An 18,462-nucleotide genomic window follows, 5' to 3' on the forward strand; every position below is an offset into this window, starting at 1 on the left:
ATATGAACCAATGTTTGGACTAATTAATTTAGTTCAGCACATGTTGTGTATGGAACTATTCGTCAATAAAATATTTTTCCGGGTTATTGAACATTGATTCATCTTAGCGTAGTGTTTCATATTCCAGCTGATTGACAGCAGATTTTCCAAAGCTGCTCAATAAGACCAGCAGTTTAAATATGGTTCATGGCAGTTTTTATTAAGATCATTTATGGGGCTTTTTGCAGCCATTTTGTGTGAGCTATGAGAATGGTACAGTAACTTTGATTAACATCCACACTGCCATTACTCATTAGTCAATCTTTAACCAACTTGCGAAAATCTGGCCTGATCCAAATGGCTTATCCATACATATTGTGTCTGCTGCTTAAGTTCCCGATCAACCGTCCATTGTCTGGCCTGCTTACATTCCTCTCCTGTCTAACTGGCTCCATCCTCTGGGCCATCTATTGAGCTGTGAGGCAGTGGTGGATGGAGTTTATTTTTGGAAAACTGCTAAATCATATTTCATCATTTGGGGATCTTGGAAGTAAGCAAAAGTATGTACAACTACATTTATCGATATATATGAACCCTTTGAGTTTGAATAATGATAAGTCAAGTCTTCCGTATACATTGTGTGGCACTTTTGTTTTAAGACAAAAATAATGCAGTGGTATCAATCTATGAGTATCAATGAGTATGAGTCTGCACAAATGTACTATACAAATCAAAGGCATAATTTATTTTTGAGAATTTACAGCTTTCTTTTGCCAACTTTATGAAGTTTTTAAATTGTTGCAGTGTTTTATTTGAATGATTGTGGCCATTTCTCCATTTGATACAGGAGATAAAGGTAAGCTTTGCCCCGTGTATTCAACAGACATGTCCTTTGCTGACCACAATCAATCACAACAGGACAGACTTATAGTTTTTGTCATCTTCCGCCTGCTCCTAGAGTGCTGCACCGCAGCATAAACAATCATAACACTGACATCTCATTCATGAGGTGCAGATTTTCGCAGTTCTCCGTGTATCGGCGCAGCTCCAACAATGGGAACGGATGATTCAGCAGTTCTGCACATAACTACGAAAATCTGTGCACAAGAACCCAACATGAATATTCAGAAAATAACATGAGTGCCGTCAATGCTAAATATACTGACTTGTTTTCTAAAGTGCCAATCAGTTTAGACAATTGAGGGACGGGCTGTCAAAAAAACAAAAAAAACAACAACAAATGCACAGTCGCTCACTTTGTGTGCCGACCTATGCAGCTGTGGATGCCACTTTGGGCACGTGTGCCTCAGGTTCGCCATCCCTGAACTAGGATAACAATATCAGTCTGGGGAATACAATGGGGAATGGCTATTTAGCATCGTTTTTACGATTACAAAGATAAGAGAAACATGTTCTTAATACCATAAGGCAAATTTATTCATATGTCCTTTTGTTCATTAAAGCTGAAATAAATACACCCATACATAATAAATACATTTCATATAAAATCTTTCACAATTTATAAATAAAGTGACAAGTGCAAAACACACTAAAATACCCAAAGTAAGCACTTCATCTGCCAAATTACATTTGCTGTCTTGACAGCTACTATTAAGATGGAGGACTGTGAAATTAACACTATGTGGCGCAATGTTGAGTGCATCCACGGAGGCTGCATTACAAACAGGCATGATATGAGTTCTTTTGTTGTTCATGGCCACTTCATGGAGCTTTACATTTGCACTGTGAGAACAGGGTTAGGGCACTATATAGGACTCTCAATATAACACCTAGACAGAGACCAATGTCTGTTTTAGAAAACAAAAATGCTAGTGTTGCTTACAGTGGTATAAACACAAAAAGACATTGAAGAGGTTACAAACAAGAGAAGGCCACTTTAGAATGACACCAGGCTGCTTCTTGACTGCCGTTCTAGCAGTGATACACAACTGCAGTCCTAACCACAGAGACTTCAGGTTTTCATTCCATCTGTGCTGCATCTTTAACTATATTAAACATGCTAATTGGTTTAATTCAGGGGTCTCAGACTCAGCTCCTGGAGGGCCACAGTACCTTCTGGTTTTTATTCATATCCAGCTCCCAGTTTCTACTTGAACCAGTTAGTTGATTTAACTGTAGGAATTGAACACTTCCCTACTGACAACAAACTGTTATTACTGAATTGTAACCTCAAATCAAATAAATTGTGAACCCATTCAATGTAAAATACCTGAACAGTGTGTTCTATGTGTCTGATCAAATCACTAAGTCAACTAAGTGTCTATTATATCCAGTTGGAACACAAAACATAAGACACTGTGACCCAATAGAAGGAGATAAATTACCTGGTTTCATAGTTCAATTTAACGCCTCTTAATCTGCTGAGGATTCAGAAGAGATTTTGAAAACCAGACGGATTGTGGCCCTCCAGTACTCTCCAGTATTATAGTTGTGCTGCCCTACCCTACAAAAGTGGATTCAATCAGGTAAGGTAGTTCCTCATACTCATAACTCTTCATGTCCTAAATACATTTACATTTGTAGTTTCCTTGATTAGCTTGAAGTAGACTTTTAATTTCATAACCCATTTTCCAAAAAATAACTTACAAACTAAAGTAGAGGCATTTGCGTGAGGTAGATAAACAACTTGTACAATAAATCCCAGCATTTCTGCTTGTAACTACAGTGTTTTCACCGAGTTTTGAAATGAGGATTTTGGATCGGACAGTTTAGGCATTAACACGTTTACATCCTCTGCACCCTGAGAGGGAAAACGTATTTTTCTTTCTGGCATCGCGCACCGCAGGTCCTTCCAGAATTTGGAGTCTATGCTGGAAGACTCTGAAGGGTTCCAATGAATGGCTGGAAGGACCCTGAGTGCCTTACTGACGAGGGGTGGGAGAGAATGTGTGTCAGTGAAAGTTTTATACTTGACAAGGATCACTTTGAACTGTTTTTCTTCCAGCAGGGTTTGGAGCGCAGTCTCCATTTCGAACAGACAAGGGCTGTTGAAATAACAGGGGCAGAGGACACAGATTGCTGTTCTGCAGCGCTTGATAGTAGAAACAATGTCTTCTGTGTAAGCTAAAAGAAAAAACAACAGTTAACTGAAATGCAGATTATATAAAACCATTGCCTGTAAGTACAAATCTATCAATATGGCAAAGCAATAATAGACTTGTGTCAGAGTTTGTATTTAATAATGGTAAGATGAAGGAATAAATGGTAAATGCTTGTAATATAATGCAAGATGCTAAAAAAAGGTTATTTTGCTACTCCATTTTAATAGGAGTAAAATGAATGCACCTTATATTAATATAATACGTTAATATAATTATGTGCATGTTGTAAGATTTTCCCTTCTTTGATGTTAGTTTTCTACAGATTTCCTAGATCTGTAGTGAATTGAGAAGAAAGAAAGTTGAAAGTTGAGAAGCATGCATTTTGTTAGGATGCCAAAAATAGAATAAAGTTCTGCTGATACCAGTGAAGGATTTCCAAAAACACTTCAGCAGTCAACGTAATTTAAGACTACAACCCACGTGCTCACTTAAAATGACAAATTGTTATGAATGAAAACTTGCTTTTAACAATTGATAAGCAACTGGTGTGTATTCAAGATCGACAGGTAGGGTGTAGCTTTGAATGCATAAATGATCATCTGAACAATGCACGGAATAATTGTATCTATACACCATACCAAAAAAGGTTTAACTGTGAAAAGTTGCCATCTGATCGGTCATTTCTTGCTTAGTCATCCAGTTTCGAGGGATGACATGATATAGGCAGGGTCTTGGTGGTGTCATACCCCATCCACTTTTTAATCATCATATTGACCGTGCTCAAAGGGATATTAAGGGCCTTTGATATTTTTTATAACCATGCCCTGATCTGTGCCTTTCAACAACTTTGTCCAGGAGTCATGCAAACTCCTTTGGTGCTCATGGTTGAGTCTATCTATCTATTTATATACAAAACAGTTTCCTTAGAAAATTACATTCATCCTTTAATTATTCATCTATAGTGTCTTCTCACCTCCACCTGGTAGCACATCCCTCTCCAGCAGACATAACCTGTATCCACACTGCTTCTCCAGAACCTGAGGCAAGTGGTGTAAAAATTCTGCCAAACCACTGTCTCCCTCAGAGGAGTAGGTGCTTACATAGGATACGAAGGCATCGTATTCTTTTCCAACTGCGAGTACATAAGGAAGATGAAGGAGAAAATGTTCATTTTTTATTTAAGCAGCGAGCATGCATGTTTTCAGTATGTAGAGATCTGCAAATAATTTAAAGATCTAACTTAAAAGTACATTTAGAGATATCTGCATTATCTGAAGTGATAATCTCAGCCAAAATACAGGAAGTCATTTGAAGATATAGTGAATTGATTTGCAGATATCTCTAAATGAACTGGAAAGTCATTTGAAGATATCTCAAAATGATTTAGAGAGATCTTCAACTCATTTAGAGATCTGCAAATCATTTAGAGATATTTTTAAAAAGCACCTTATTTAGATATCTGTAAATGGTTTGCAGATATCTCTAATTGATTTAGAGATCTAAAAATATTTGAAGATATCTTGAAATGCATTTAGAGATCTGGCTTGCCATACAGCTCTGCTCTCAGATACTTAATTGGTCTAAACATCTTCAATAAAGACAGCAATTAAATTAACTTAGTAACAAAGTTAAATAAACCTATATATAACCCAATACCCAAAACTAAAAAAAATAAAAATAATGATGATTAAATATAAGGATGATGATAATAATAATGATCATACTAATTTGGGCTCATGTATTCTATTGTAAATGTATATATCCATAAACTTTAGAAATGTCAATTAAATACATCAACTAAATAAATAAACATTCTAGACTGAAAGATTACGTTCAGTTAATACAATTATATGTTCTGTCAGCTACCTATTAATCTGAAAAGTATATAATTTTGCGATCTTTGTGGTAAATGTGGATTTCTTTAGAAAAGTTATTTCCTGATGCAAAATATGGTTTACCAAAAGTGGTTAAAACATCAATCTGGTTGGTCTGACCTATTTTCTCATGTTTTATATTTACTGCTGAAGTAAAATTAGAAACATTTTTGAACAAGACAGTTTATAAAAGTTTGGGTATCTCCTGAAATAAGGGGAGATCTCGCCCAGGTACTTTATTTTAATTTACACTCACAGATTTGTTTCCAGTGTTTGAAGTCAAAACAAAAATAACGTGTTTCACCTACTCCCTTCTAAATGAATTTCAGGTGTTTTTATTTTACCACTATGAATTTTAGAAAAGTCCAGAGAAGAAAAGCGTAATACCTGTATGAAACACATTAATAACATTTTCGATTTTCATATAGACACTTCATATAGACACAATATTAGTTATACCATACCAAGTTGGCCTTATTTTCTATGGTAAAACTTCTGTTCAGGATCATTATAAAGGAATTCACTGCACAGTCTTGTTTTTAGTTGACATTAAAAGTAGCTGTAGACATTAACAAAAAATTGCCTACTACAAATTAATCTGGGGTAATTATGATCAAGGCACAAAACTTCAAATTATTTAAATTATTTTCTTTATTACACTAATCTGATTATATGAAGTTGCACAGAAATAAAAAAAATGAACCTGAAATGCATTTTCTGTCAAACTGAGTAAATTAATCAAATCAATCTATTATTTAATCTATCCATTGCTTTAGAGTCAGTCTTCTCTGGACTCTTTTTAGGGCATATATATCCTTTCTGTATCATGGTAACCTTCTTGTGTTCTTTTCAAATTCATAAAATAACCATCTAAACCTATGCTTTTTCAATACTAAATTATGGTAAAGGTGTAAATAACATGCCTTGACATGCAACATACAAAAAAGCAATACATATAAAAGCTGAACACGGTTCCTGGCTTGGACAACAACTTCTAATACCCTCCCCATACATTTTAATTGGAACCTGATTATATAAGACATTATTGTACACTTACCTTCAATAGTCTCATTAAACGGAAAGTAATTTCTGTACACCAGGACTATTTCAATCCAATGGACACGCACCAGAACACAGAATACAGCTGTGGTTACAACTGTCATGATCGGCCCAATTATGTATAAGACTCCAGCCACTGCATAGAAGAACATACAACACCAGTCATGTAAATGCTTTAAATTAAGAATACTGTTATTATTAAAATCAGATACAGTGAGGGAAAAAAGTATTTGATCCCCTGCTGATTTTGTACGTTTGCCCACTGACAAAGAAATGATCAGTCTATAATGGTAGGTGTATTTTAACAGTGAGAGACAGAACAACAGCAAAAAAAATCCAGAAAAATGCATTTCAAAAAAGTTATAAATTGATTTGCATGTTAATGAGGGAAATAAGTATTTGATCCCCTATCAATCAGCAAGATTTCTGGCTCCCAGGTGTCATTTATACAGGTAACGAGCTGAGATTAGGAGCACTCTCTTAAAGGGAGTGCTCCTAATCTCAGCTCGTTACCTGTATAAAAGACACCTGTCCACAGAAGCAATCAATCAATCAGATTCCAAACTCTCCACCATGGCCAAGACCAAAGAGCTGTCCAAGGATGTCAGGGACAAGATTGTAGACCTACACAAGGCTGGAATGGGCTACAAGACCATCGCCAAGCAGCTTGGTGAGAAGGTGACAACAGTTGGTGCGATTATTCGCAAATGGAAGAAACACAAAATAACTGTCAGTCTCCCTCTGTCTGGGGCTCCATGCAAGATCTCACCTAGTGGAGTTGCAATGATCACGAGAACGGTGAAGAATCAGCCCAGAACTACACGGGAGGATCTTGTTAACGATCTCAAGGCAGCTGGGACCATAGTCACCAAGAAAACAATTGGTAACACACTACGCCGTGAAGGACTGAAATCCTGCAGCGCCCGCAAGGTCCCCCTGCTCAAGAAAGCACATGTACAGGCCCGTCTGAAGTTTGCCAATGAACATCTGAATGATTCAGAGGAGAACTGGGTGAAAGTGTTGTGGTCAGATGAGACCAAAATCGAGCTCTTTGGCATCAACTCAACTCGCTGTGTTTGGAGGAGGAGGAATGACCCCAAGAACACCATCCCCACCGTCAAACATGGAGGTGGAAACATTATGCTTTGGGGGTGTTTTTCTGCTAAGGGGACAGGACAACTGCACTGCATCAAAGGGACGATGGACGGGGCCATGTACCGTCAAATCTTGGGTGAGAACCTCCTTCCCTCAGCCAGGGCATTGAAAATGGGTCGTGGATGGGTATTCCAGCAAGACAATGACCCAAAACACACAGCCAAGGCAACAAAGGAGTGGCTCAAGAAGAAGCACATTAAGGTCCTGGAGTGGCCTAGCCAGTCTCCAGACCTTAATCCCATAGAAAATCTGTGGAGGGAGCTGAAGGTTCGAGTTGCCAAACGTCAGCCTCGAAACCTTAATGACTTGGAGAGGATCTGCAAAGAGGAGTGGGACAAAATCCCTCCTGAGATGTGTGCAAACCTGGTGGCCAACTACAAGAATCGTCTGACCTCTGTGATTGCCAACAAGGGTTTTGCCACCAAGTACTAAGTCGAAGGGGTCAAATACTTATTTCCCTCATTAACATCCAAATCAATGTATAACTTTTTTGAAATGCGTTTTTCTGGATTTTGTTGTTGTTATTCTGTCTCTCACTGTTAAAATACACCTACCATTAAAATTATAGACTGATCATTTCTTTGTCAGTGGGCAAACATACAAAATCAGCAGGGGATCAAATACTTTTTTCCCCCACTGTAACTGAACATGGCCATATAATGAACAAGTAGATTTTGATAGAGATTTGTTGAGTTTTGGGTTAATTATAATGCAAGCTACTAACACTCTGGCATGCTGGAGGTATGATGCGTACAATTGTAGGTAAAAGTATTCACATCCGTCATATGAAGCTGTTTGGGAAAATATTGTTAATTGATACATACAGCTCCCATTTTCATGTGTATCATCATGTAGATTACAAATTTACAACAATATCCTGCAGGATTGAGGCCCCTCATTTCCAGGGTTACTAATCACTGCTCTAAAGACTAGCTGACTGAACTGTTAAGACAAGGAGGGTGTTGACTACCACTCCTTTGATTGTCTGTTGTAGTAGCTGGCATAAGCCAGACACGGGAGAACACACTGCGGTTCAGGGGTCCGTTAAGAAAAACAAAAAACAACACATTCCATGCTCTTAAAGCAGCACCACCACAATTCCTAAAATGTTGGAATGAACTGCGATCAAAGTGATTGCTACAGACATATGATGGACTCAATCTGGAACAGTAGCGTGTATCTTACTTCTACACTATAACACAGAAAAATGCATAAAAATGTGATTTTAGGAATCATGGTAGTTCTGTTTTTTCACACCAGCTGCTGGACCGCTTTAAAAAATAACTGACTCAAACTCAAATTCAAAAGAAAACGCCCTCCATGACAGAGACGGAGGTCTTGCCATTTTACAGTGACATGTATGGACTACAGTAGGCCAGGGGGAAGTGAACTACTGCCAGCAAAACAGATAGAAAGGGTTATATTAGGGTGTGGTGAGGCTGTGTGCCACAATCAAGCAACACTGCTGATAGGTGAGCAATGGGGAGATTGTCAAAGCTGCCACTTTCACTTTCAGTACCTAACTGACTTGTAAGTACTTCACATTTAGTTTTTAACTTATTAAACTTAAACTTTTACTTTTTAAGTAAGTATTTTTTAAGTAATCCTTTGTAATGTACCCGTTGGCTTTTTCTTCAGCTTCAACGTAGCAGTTGCATTGCCTTTGGAGTTTTGTGCGAAGCAGATGAAAGTGACCTCCAGGTGCTTTTTGTTCACCTCCTCCAGCCGAGCGGTCTGTTTGATAGTTACTTCACTTATGGTTTTATCCACAGTTCTGTAAAAAAATTATCAAACGTTTTTACAGGAGTAAAAGTGGAAATGGGCTTCTGGAGTTAAGAAGCCTACCATCCACAAGAGGATGTGTTGCTTAATCTGGTGACTCGAGGCTAATTGACTGTAGACTTCCACCGTCTTGGAAGCACCCTCTTTTAATCACACCTGTTTTCTTCTTTTCAACACAGCATGGCTAGTCACTCACTATCATGCTTCTCCAATTGTAGGACAGAAAAAGATTAGCAGTGTAAAGGCTTATATCTGGAAGGTCATCTTAAATGAACCAGTCTTTTAGGAACAGGGTTATAGAACGACACCAGCTTCAAACTTAGGGCCAAGTTGGGAGGTACAGCTGTGCCCTTTTCAGTCTCCAACCAACTCTGAAAAACCTTTGACTGCTGATGTCCACTAAACAAAATAATGGAATTAATGACACTTACTCTGCTCTGCCAATTTCAAGTGGAGTCGCACTAGAGTTGTCGCTGTAACTCAGCCACTTGATTGTTGGGTTGAAGTTCACTTCAAAGCCAAACAACACCTTGCAGGAGAGTTCAAAGGGTTTCCCTGTAAAAATGTAAAAAACCATTCCACATACTTAATACAATTGTTATTATTATTATTAGTAGTAGTGGTATTGGTACTGCTGTCTCTCTCTATGACACCCCCTTTATAATGCCAACCCTGCTTACTGATAACCAGACTTATTTGTTTAATAATTACTGAACATTTTTAGTAATTGTAGAATTGATTCCCAAAGATGTAACCTCCTCTTTTGCTTTGTAACCATACAGCTACTGAAGAGACCTCACAGCTGGATGATTTATTTTCTCTTTCAGGAAACCAAGCTTTCAGCCCAACATTCTCTTTCGATTTCAAAAAGCAATCATCAATGGGAACTGTGAACCTAAGTTGTCTGAATGTAGGGAAGTATGGAGCCAAAGTTCTCGGAAAGGGAGTGTGCAGCCTCCATTCCTTATCAGAGGAAAGGGGAAAGAGGCAAAAGGCCACAAGGTCTACAGATTGATTCATGTGGAATGTGGACAGAGTTTTCAGTAAGGAAACGACCAGTGTGGGAAAACTGAGTTGATCTAGGCCTGAAGAGACCTGAGCTGCAGTCTGTATAGGGTATCCATGCAGAAGCATCACAAGCCCTAACAGAGTGTGATGGTGTATAGAGTGATATGGCACTAGCTGGGAGAGCAAGGCATTGTTCAAGCACAGGTGAATTGGAGGAGGCTACTAAGTTAGTGATAGTAGAGAAGCAGAGAAAGCTAAAGTCTTTGCTGGATTCACAGCTAGCAAGACACCACTGTAAATGTGCTTGGCCCTGATCTAAGCTGTTGTCCTTGGATTTAGAGCAAAGAGGGGGAGATGGAGACCCTGAACACTGCACACAGTAACAAAAACTGCAGCAGTAGTAGTGTAATAAGCAAGAAAAAAGAAAATAACAAGTTTGTTTCCCCAAAATGCTGTCAAGAGAGCTTGCATTGGTGGGGGGAGGAAATGACAAAAGAACAGATGTACATAAATAAATTTCAACTAATCTGAAAAAATGTCCTATATCAGGACATACAGAGTGTGAAGGTCACTTTCTGCAAGTGAAGATCAGCAACTCCACTGCAAGTCGAAGGCTTGGATTGTGATTTGAGATGACAATAGCAATAGGAAAGTAGATCAACATTTTAGTTTCTGTAGACAATTTCACACCTTACCTAATTCAACTTCAACCGCCTTGTTTCCGTAAGGATAGAGAATTTGCGGTGGTCTGTCAGTATCCCTTTCTGTAAAATGGAAAGAAATAATCTGCTCCTGGATTATGTCTGGCAGACAAATTTGGTAACTGTAAATGCTTTACCTTTCACATCAAATACAACAGGATAGGATTGGAATTCATTGGGCCAACATTGGGTAAATGGAACTACTTATAGTTTAAGGAAGAATCTTCTTTAAATGTTATACAATAGCTTCAAAGAGGCTATAGGGACTAACAACATGGGCGAACTTCTTGTGTCACACAACTTTCTATAACATAGTATGGAAAACTGTTGTCTAATTCTGACCACGTGTATACCCTCTCATTTGGCAATGTGGTGCTGAAATCAATACATTTCTGGTCACGTTTTACTTCTGTAATTTCAGGATGTGGTTGTTGCAATGTCAACTCCTCTTGGAGAAGCTGGCAAACCAAATTAGCAGAGCCTTTCAAGAAATACCCACCTTTAAAAATGCTTAGAATGAGCAAACATAATACATATAATAGGAATTAAACGATAAGCCATTAAAGGAAATAGGTCTCTTGATGTGGGAGGTTGATCACTGTACTGATTTTACCAAGGGGTTATGTCACCTGTGACGTGCTCTTATACTTGATGAGTCTAGTCCCATCCACTCATTTGTCATTTCCTGTTTACACATAAATGTCAAAGGAACAACTCCAGCTGAACAAGGACAGATTTGCTAACCTGTAGCAGCCCTACAGGTAGACCAGCTTGATCGTGATCTGTCACTGTAATACACCTTATAATAAACCTACTAAGCTTCATTGCTTGAAGTAGACAATGCATTAATGTTTAAACAAAACAGAAACAAAACTTTGACTAAGCTATTCAATGTACATTTGCACTAGTAATGCACTGAAAAGAAGCTGTGGAGCCGCGGTGAGGGACCTCCCCAAACTGCCTTCCTGAGGCAACACCTAACCCATTGTTCCCACCATGACTGGCTCCCCCCCTTGTAGAGAGGCAGCCTGGGAGTTGTAGCTTGTAAAAGGAGCTTGAGGCAGAGAAGAGTATTGGAAATGGATTACGGTAACTTTGGAATTGACTTTGAACTTGATATCAGAATATGGACTTGCTTGGTGGACAGAGCATTTGTCTGCATTTGTGTTACTTTAGGTATATGTTTAGAGAGGGACCTGTGTGTCTGTGTTAGTTTAGTCTCAAAGAGGAGCTAGTGCACTGTTTTCAAATAAACCTACACTTTTGCACCATACACGAATTTGAGGTGTCCTGAGCTTTAGAGCCCAATGTCATGTCCACACGGTGTCAAAAAGCTATTTATTTTATGTTTAAATCAGCTTTTTATAATGACTATAATACACACTTTCATAATGTGAAGTAAAAAGCAGCCGAATAATGGTGTGTAGCTGAACATGTAGGAATCACAAGTAACTAAACATGAAGTCTTCCTAATCAAAAGGGAAACCTTTACCATGTCAACAAAATGTATGTCCACAGTAAACTGCATATATTCATATTTTTGCATTGCCTGGGGTGCATGGATATGTACCATCAAAAAAGCTATGTTGTGATTTTCACTGTACACAGATTGAATACTAGCATATTTGAGAAATTACAGTTAATAGAACTTGGTCCAAATTAAATAAAAAAACAACTTACCGATAACATTCACTTGAATTACTCTCCTCACTGTCCAGTTGAAATTGTCCTTGTAGTAAAAATCGCAGATGTAATTCCCACTGTCTTGCTCATAGATGGTGTATAATTTAAGCTGATCACTTTTAACTGTCATTGCTCTTTTTGAAAATAAAACTCCTGGATGCTAGAGGTGGAAAAGAAAGTTTAACAAACTACCACACTTCAACTGCCTTCATGTGTGACATCACTGGAAAGCCCAGGATGTTCTCTTGAATTGACAATAGGAATTAATGAGGTAACATAAATGAGTAAATGGAGAGATTAACTAGTAAAATGTCCAATACAGTGGACATAAATGAATAGGCTGGGTCTCAGGAGGATATAGGTCAGACATCTGAAATACTAAAGTTTTTTTTATGTAGGGCACTTGTAACACTGTAGTAACTGCAGTATTAGTAGGTTATCTGAAACTGAGCTAGAGGCTCACCTTGTCCCACTGAATGGAGACGTTCTGTGGCGCACTGTAACAGCTCACTCCTGGGCAGTTTATCACTCCTGATGCACCGATCTGTAAATATAATTGGCTTTCTCCATTGTTATGGCAGGACGTCATGTTTTTCTCAATAACATCCACATAGAAATAGGTCTTGTTGTCCCTGAAAGTCAGCAGTGACAAGTACTTACATTTTGCCTACACAATTGTTTCTCCTACTACTATTATTATTATTATTATTATTATTATTATTATTATTATTATTCGGTAAGAATCCATAAAACTTGACATAACTTAGAAGAAGTTACATGTGCAGTGGCATAACAAAAACAGAATGCAAAACAAAATACAACTACTTTGTTATACAGAGACACTAAATTTGCAGATTATATTTTTCACTTTGACATTATGGACATTTTCTGTGTTATCAGTGGCAAACACTCCTGATTAAATTCATTCTGATTTCCTGTTATAACACAATGAAATGTGGAAAAGTCCAAGGGGGGGGGGGGTGAATACTTTTGAAAGCCACTGTAAGAGGAAAAATTTGAGAAATGCATGTAGGTTTGGGGGAGAACAGAAGACCCAGGATAGCAAGAAGTCTGACTCATAAGCACTGACATTTGTTTATTTAAATCACCACAGAATAGTGTTGCTGTCCTGAAGAATCTTATTTAAATAGTATGTTATTGAAGTCTAAACATCTGCAGCATAAAAATCCATTACCAATGTAGTTATTCCTTACAATTAATTTGGATTATAAACACCTGTAAGGATAAAGTATAGGTAAAATGATTTAACCTTAGATGGGTTAACACTACATAGTACATGTAGTAAGCAGGTTATACTGTTTCATTTAACACAATTAATTTTGTTGTAAGTCTTTATTCATTATACACTGTGTATGGGCTTAACTCTGAAACTGTCAGTAAGCAGTGTTGGTGAAGAGTGAAGTAAGACAGCTGCACACAGACGTGGAGAAGCTGGGGATATGTGAGGGTGGCGATATAAAGGAAGGTGTTATTTTGTATAGTGGACAGTGGACAGAAGATGCATGGTTGGAAAAGCATGTTAGACAAAAACATTAGCACATTTATAGCACACATGACCTACCCGACAGCGCAAGAATACAGCCCAGAATGCCTGGCTTCTATCTCTGTGAACCACAAGTATTTTCCCTTTTCGATAAAGTTGTCATTTCCGCTGGTGATCTGCTGTGTTTCACTGCTGTGGTGTTTAAACCACTTAATGTCTTTGTTCAAATTCCCAGGGTAAAGAGATGCAGTACAATTCAACACAAACTGTTCCCCAGACGCAGCTTTATATGGATGTGCTTCAAAGTCATCAAACTGACCTGTTAATGACATGCGAAGCTGTGAAAATTTGCCAGGATCATTTCAATAACATCAAAATGGGATATGCATACATACACATGTACACAGAAACATACATTAACTCACAGTTGTTTGGTGGTAATAGTGGAAATTTTTGATTTTCAGAGTGGCATTTATTGAATGTCTGGCAGTCTTCACAGGCAGAAGAACCTATGGATAACAAAAGGAATGTCACAAAGTCATGAAATGACACTAATGTTAAGAAGCAGTTTATAAATATGTGATCTTAAATACGTTTAAATAAATATGTTTAAATATATGGAGTATGTGTGCAAATAATTGTTAGTGAAGTATTCATGAATTGGTTCAGGCTCTTTTTTGCCTTCAGATGATAAAATAAAAAGCTCTGGCCTGCATTGTCGATTTTAGAATCATAGTCAACAGTACGCATTCTGTATTGTTTGTACGGTTGCTTGAAAACCTTGAAAGTACTTGATTTTGCAAACTAGCTAAATCAAGATCTTGAAAAGACTCCCCCGCCACCCAATCCCCATTATCTATTTTCATGGAACACCCAGCAAAATGACAACTGGATGGAACTACAGACTGTGCATGAAAAAAATCTCTCAATCAGAGAATTAGAAACACTTCCAACTATTGTCAGATTCTTGGCTGAGGAATTCATAATTTATTTATTAGCAGATTCCTATACCCAGTAGTATTTTCAAAGCATTACAATGTACAGTTAATAAGTGTAAAATACAATAAACACACTATACTAGTAATGTGTTAAAACTAGTGCCAAATGCAGAGATCCATCCTTAGGCATAAGTACAAAACACATAAGTAATCGGGAGCACAAGGAAGCAAAATCAGTTCAATAACAAAGTGCGGATATGTCCAGGAGATGTTGGAATTTCATTTGAAGCTGTGACCAGTAACACAAACAGGAAATGTAGTTGTATCCGATGGTGTGTTCGAGATGCATAGACTTCCTCCCGTCTGCGTCTACAATGACGCAGGTTTGCTGGAGGTCTGCCATTCCTATTGCCAGAAACCTCAATGACCTAATTTTCATCTCTTTAGGACCAGCCCGTTATATGTACCATTCCATTTCCACATTGGCTCTACATTGCAAAACTGCTTCAGTCACTGTAGTGTTGCTTTAGTACAAAACCCCATTATATGATAGGATTTTACTAAAATACATGCTCAGGGAAAAATATAGGGAACTAAAGTAAACTGTTTTGGAATGCCTTAAATGTTTAATAAGAATATATAAATGAACCCTGATATTAGCAGGATGCATTTTTGGTACACAGGTTTAAAATATTTTTTCCATTAGTAGCTTACCTGTTTGGTAAAATGTATAGCACCCTATGGTCAGAAATATTAGGCTAAACCAATTGAAATAATTACTTCTATTCTCCAAGGTTTCTCTTATGAAAAATAAAACTTGAGTACAATATACACTTCAGTATACTCACAGTGTAGCCTATCTATGGTATACCACAGTATACTTCACACTTGTTGACAGCAGAGTAGATGCATCTTAACATTCAAATATAAGGAGCATTTGCTACCACTATTTCAGCAGAATAGTCCGTAAAATTGTGGTTTAACGCATAGAAACGAACAAGACGCACACTTTCAAAATCAAGGATATCTGAATTAATGCATTGATCGCCACACTTACAGAGCAAGTAGTTGATTTCTACAAATGGTTTTAACAATGCATCCGCTCTAAACGTGCTTTTAAAGCAAACATGTATTGAGTCTTAATTGCCTCTTTGTTAACTCTGCATATTATTAGTACCCGTGATTATAATGTACATTTCCACACACACAAGAATATTAAAAAAAAAACAAATATATGTACTTAAGCTGTACAGTGTAAATGCCATGCAGTAGCCCCTAATTAAATTATTCACTGCGATTTCTAGAGACTGCTAGGTCTTCAGCGTTTCTCCGAAAATACCTGGGGTTTTACTTTTTCCAGCTATTTCGAAATATACTGCTTTTAATTTTTAAATGATTATAATTGTATTTGTATTACTCGTTTTCCCAAAGTTTCTGCATGGAAGTGTGGTGGTATCCAAACAAGATCATGGCAGGTGGGAGGGGAGAACACAGAAACAGTTCACCAAAGCCATTCGTGATACTAATCACTCGTTTACCATCTCCAAACGCCAAATACATGAAATAATTCAGCTAGAAGAAGAAGTGTGCAACTTACCACCAACTCCATGCAATGTGCAAACGCACAGTAGCCACAGCACTGCTGTCAGTCCAGCTCCCACAACCATCTTCTGTATTGAGAGAGAGAGAGAGAGAGAGAGAGAGAGAGAGAGCTGCCCAGAGCGCGTCTGCACACGGGTGTCTTTTCACGGCAACTGCAGCGACGACCTCGAAAATAACACGTACATCAATACATACAGCATTGCAATCCAGTCCAAAAGCAAAACAACACCATCAAAGCATCGCACTGAGGATTTTGCGTTTGTCATTCCTCACTACAGAAAGGAAGTAGTATTTAGTAGCTGCGTGAAAATCAGATTGCTTAACCTTACAGCAATCGCTGACTATTACAACAGAAAAACTGTGAAATCGTTTACGTTTGGCAGGTAGTACAGGAAGTACAATAAAAAAGACCCAGAGGGGCGGTGTTTCATGGTGTCGAAGACGTTTCCCATACTGCGCTGAGAGACGGGACTTGTAATCATGGGTTTTCTTGTCTTTCCTGTCGGGTAGCCGGTATTTCCATGTCGGAGGTTTGACGGATCTTTTTCATTGGAGGTGGAACGCAAACCGAAACGCATTCAGACAATACAGTGCTCAGATCCGGACTGCAGTGCAGAAAATACAATCAAAGTACAGCTTTCGTTCTCAGTTTCATGACATAAAGTAAACTTCCTGAAGTGGCTTGTTGAAAGTGCAGTTTCACATTTCAGTGCTTCAGCCTGATCCATTGTGCAGTTAGACCACTTTGTCCGGGCAATATCATGCCAAAGTGTGGAGATGTGCTCGGATGCATAATTATGACCATAGTCAATGTTTATACTTTACTATCTACTGATACTTACAGGAAATGGACACAAGAAGATTTTATGGGCGGAAGGAACATGATCGAGCAGTTGGGGTTCCCTCTCACAGTGTGGACAGTGAGCTTGAAGAGAGTCAGGCAGAGTGGATCTCCGAATCAGGTTTGAGACACACACACACACACACACACACACACGAATACACGCATACACACATACACATACACACACACACGAATACACACATACACATGCATATACACACACACACACACACACACGAATACACGCATACACACATACACATACACACACACACGAATACACACACATACACATACACATACACACACACACGAATACACGCATACACACATACACATACACACACACACGAATACACACACACACATACACATACACACACACACGAATACACGCATACACACATACACATGCATACACACATACACATACACACACACGAATACACGCATACACACATACACATACACACACACACGAATACACGCATACACGCATACACACATACACATGCATACACACATATACACACACACGAATACACACATACACACACACACACACACGAATACACGCATACACACATACACATACACACACATGAATACACGCATACACACATACACATGCATACACACATACACATACACACACACACGAATACACGCATACACACATACACATACACACACGAATACACGCATACACACATACACATGCATACACACATACACATACACACACACGAATACACGCATACACACACACGAATACACGCATACACACATACACACACACACACGAATACACGCATACACACATACACACACACACACGAATACACGCATACACACATACACACACGAATACACGCATATACACATACACACACACACGAATACACGCATACACACATACACATACACACACGAATACACGCATACACACATACACATACACACACACACGAATACACGCATACACACATACACACACATACGGGGACACATTTTATGATGGATATATTATCAGGGACCCCCAAGCGCCCAAAAAATGGGGTGAAATCATTTTTTCCCCCAAAAATAAAAATTCATGCCATAGAGGGTTAAGAGCTAATAGTAAATATGGCTTGTTATACGTGAAGTGCCTGGCACGACTGAATATTGATCTGAGCAAGGAACACTGCAGGTAAGGATGACAGATGTACACAATCTTAGAAAATTGTGTTTCCTTTCGTACATTTTAATAAATTGTGGGGAATAATGGAATT

At 38.3% G+C, this 18,462-nt stretch overlaps 1 protein-coding gene across 1 annotated transcript; it reads right to left on the minus strand.

Moving 5' to 3' along the window:
• Positions 1–698: 698 nt before the first annotated feature.
• LOC136751377 (interleukin-18 receptor accessory protein) lies at positions 699–17,616 on the minus strand. The gene is made up of 11 exons (XM_066706954.1): positions 16,343–17,616; positions 14,233–14,316; positions 13,886–14,126; positions 12,767–12,935; positions 12,301–12,463; positions 10,615–10,683; positions 9,343–9,466; positions 8,749–8,903; positions 5,973–6,110; positions 4,015–4,173; positions 699–3,063 (listed from the first exon to the last, which is right to left on the minus strand). The coding sequence occupies exons 1-11, from the start codon at positions 16,410–16,412 to the stop codon at positions 2,660–2,662; spliced, it is 1,776 nt and encodes a 591-aa protein (XP_066563051.1). The 5' UTR covers positions 16,413–17,616; the 3' UTR covers positions 699–2,659.
• Between the last annotated feature and the right edge of the window lie 846 nt (positions 17,617–18,462).

This window comes from Amia ocellicauda, chromosome 6 (genome assembly GCF_036373705.1).
Source record: "Amia ocellicauda isolate fAmiCal2 chromosome 6, fAmiCal2.hap1, whole genome shotgun sequence".
NCBI lineage: Eukaryota > Metazoa > Chordata > Actinopteri > Amiiformes > Amiidae > Amia > Amia ocellicauda.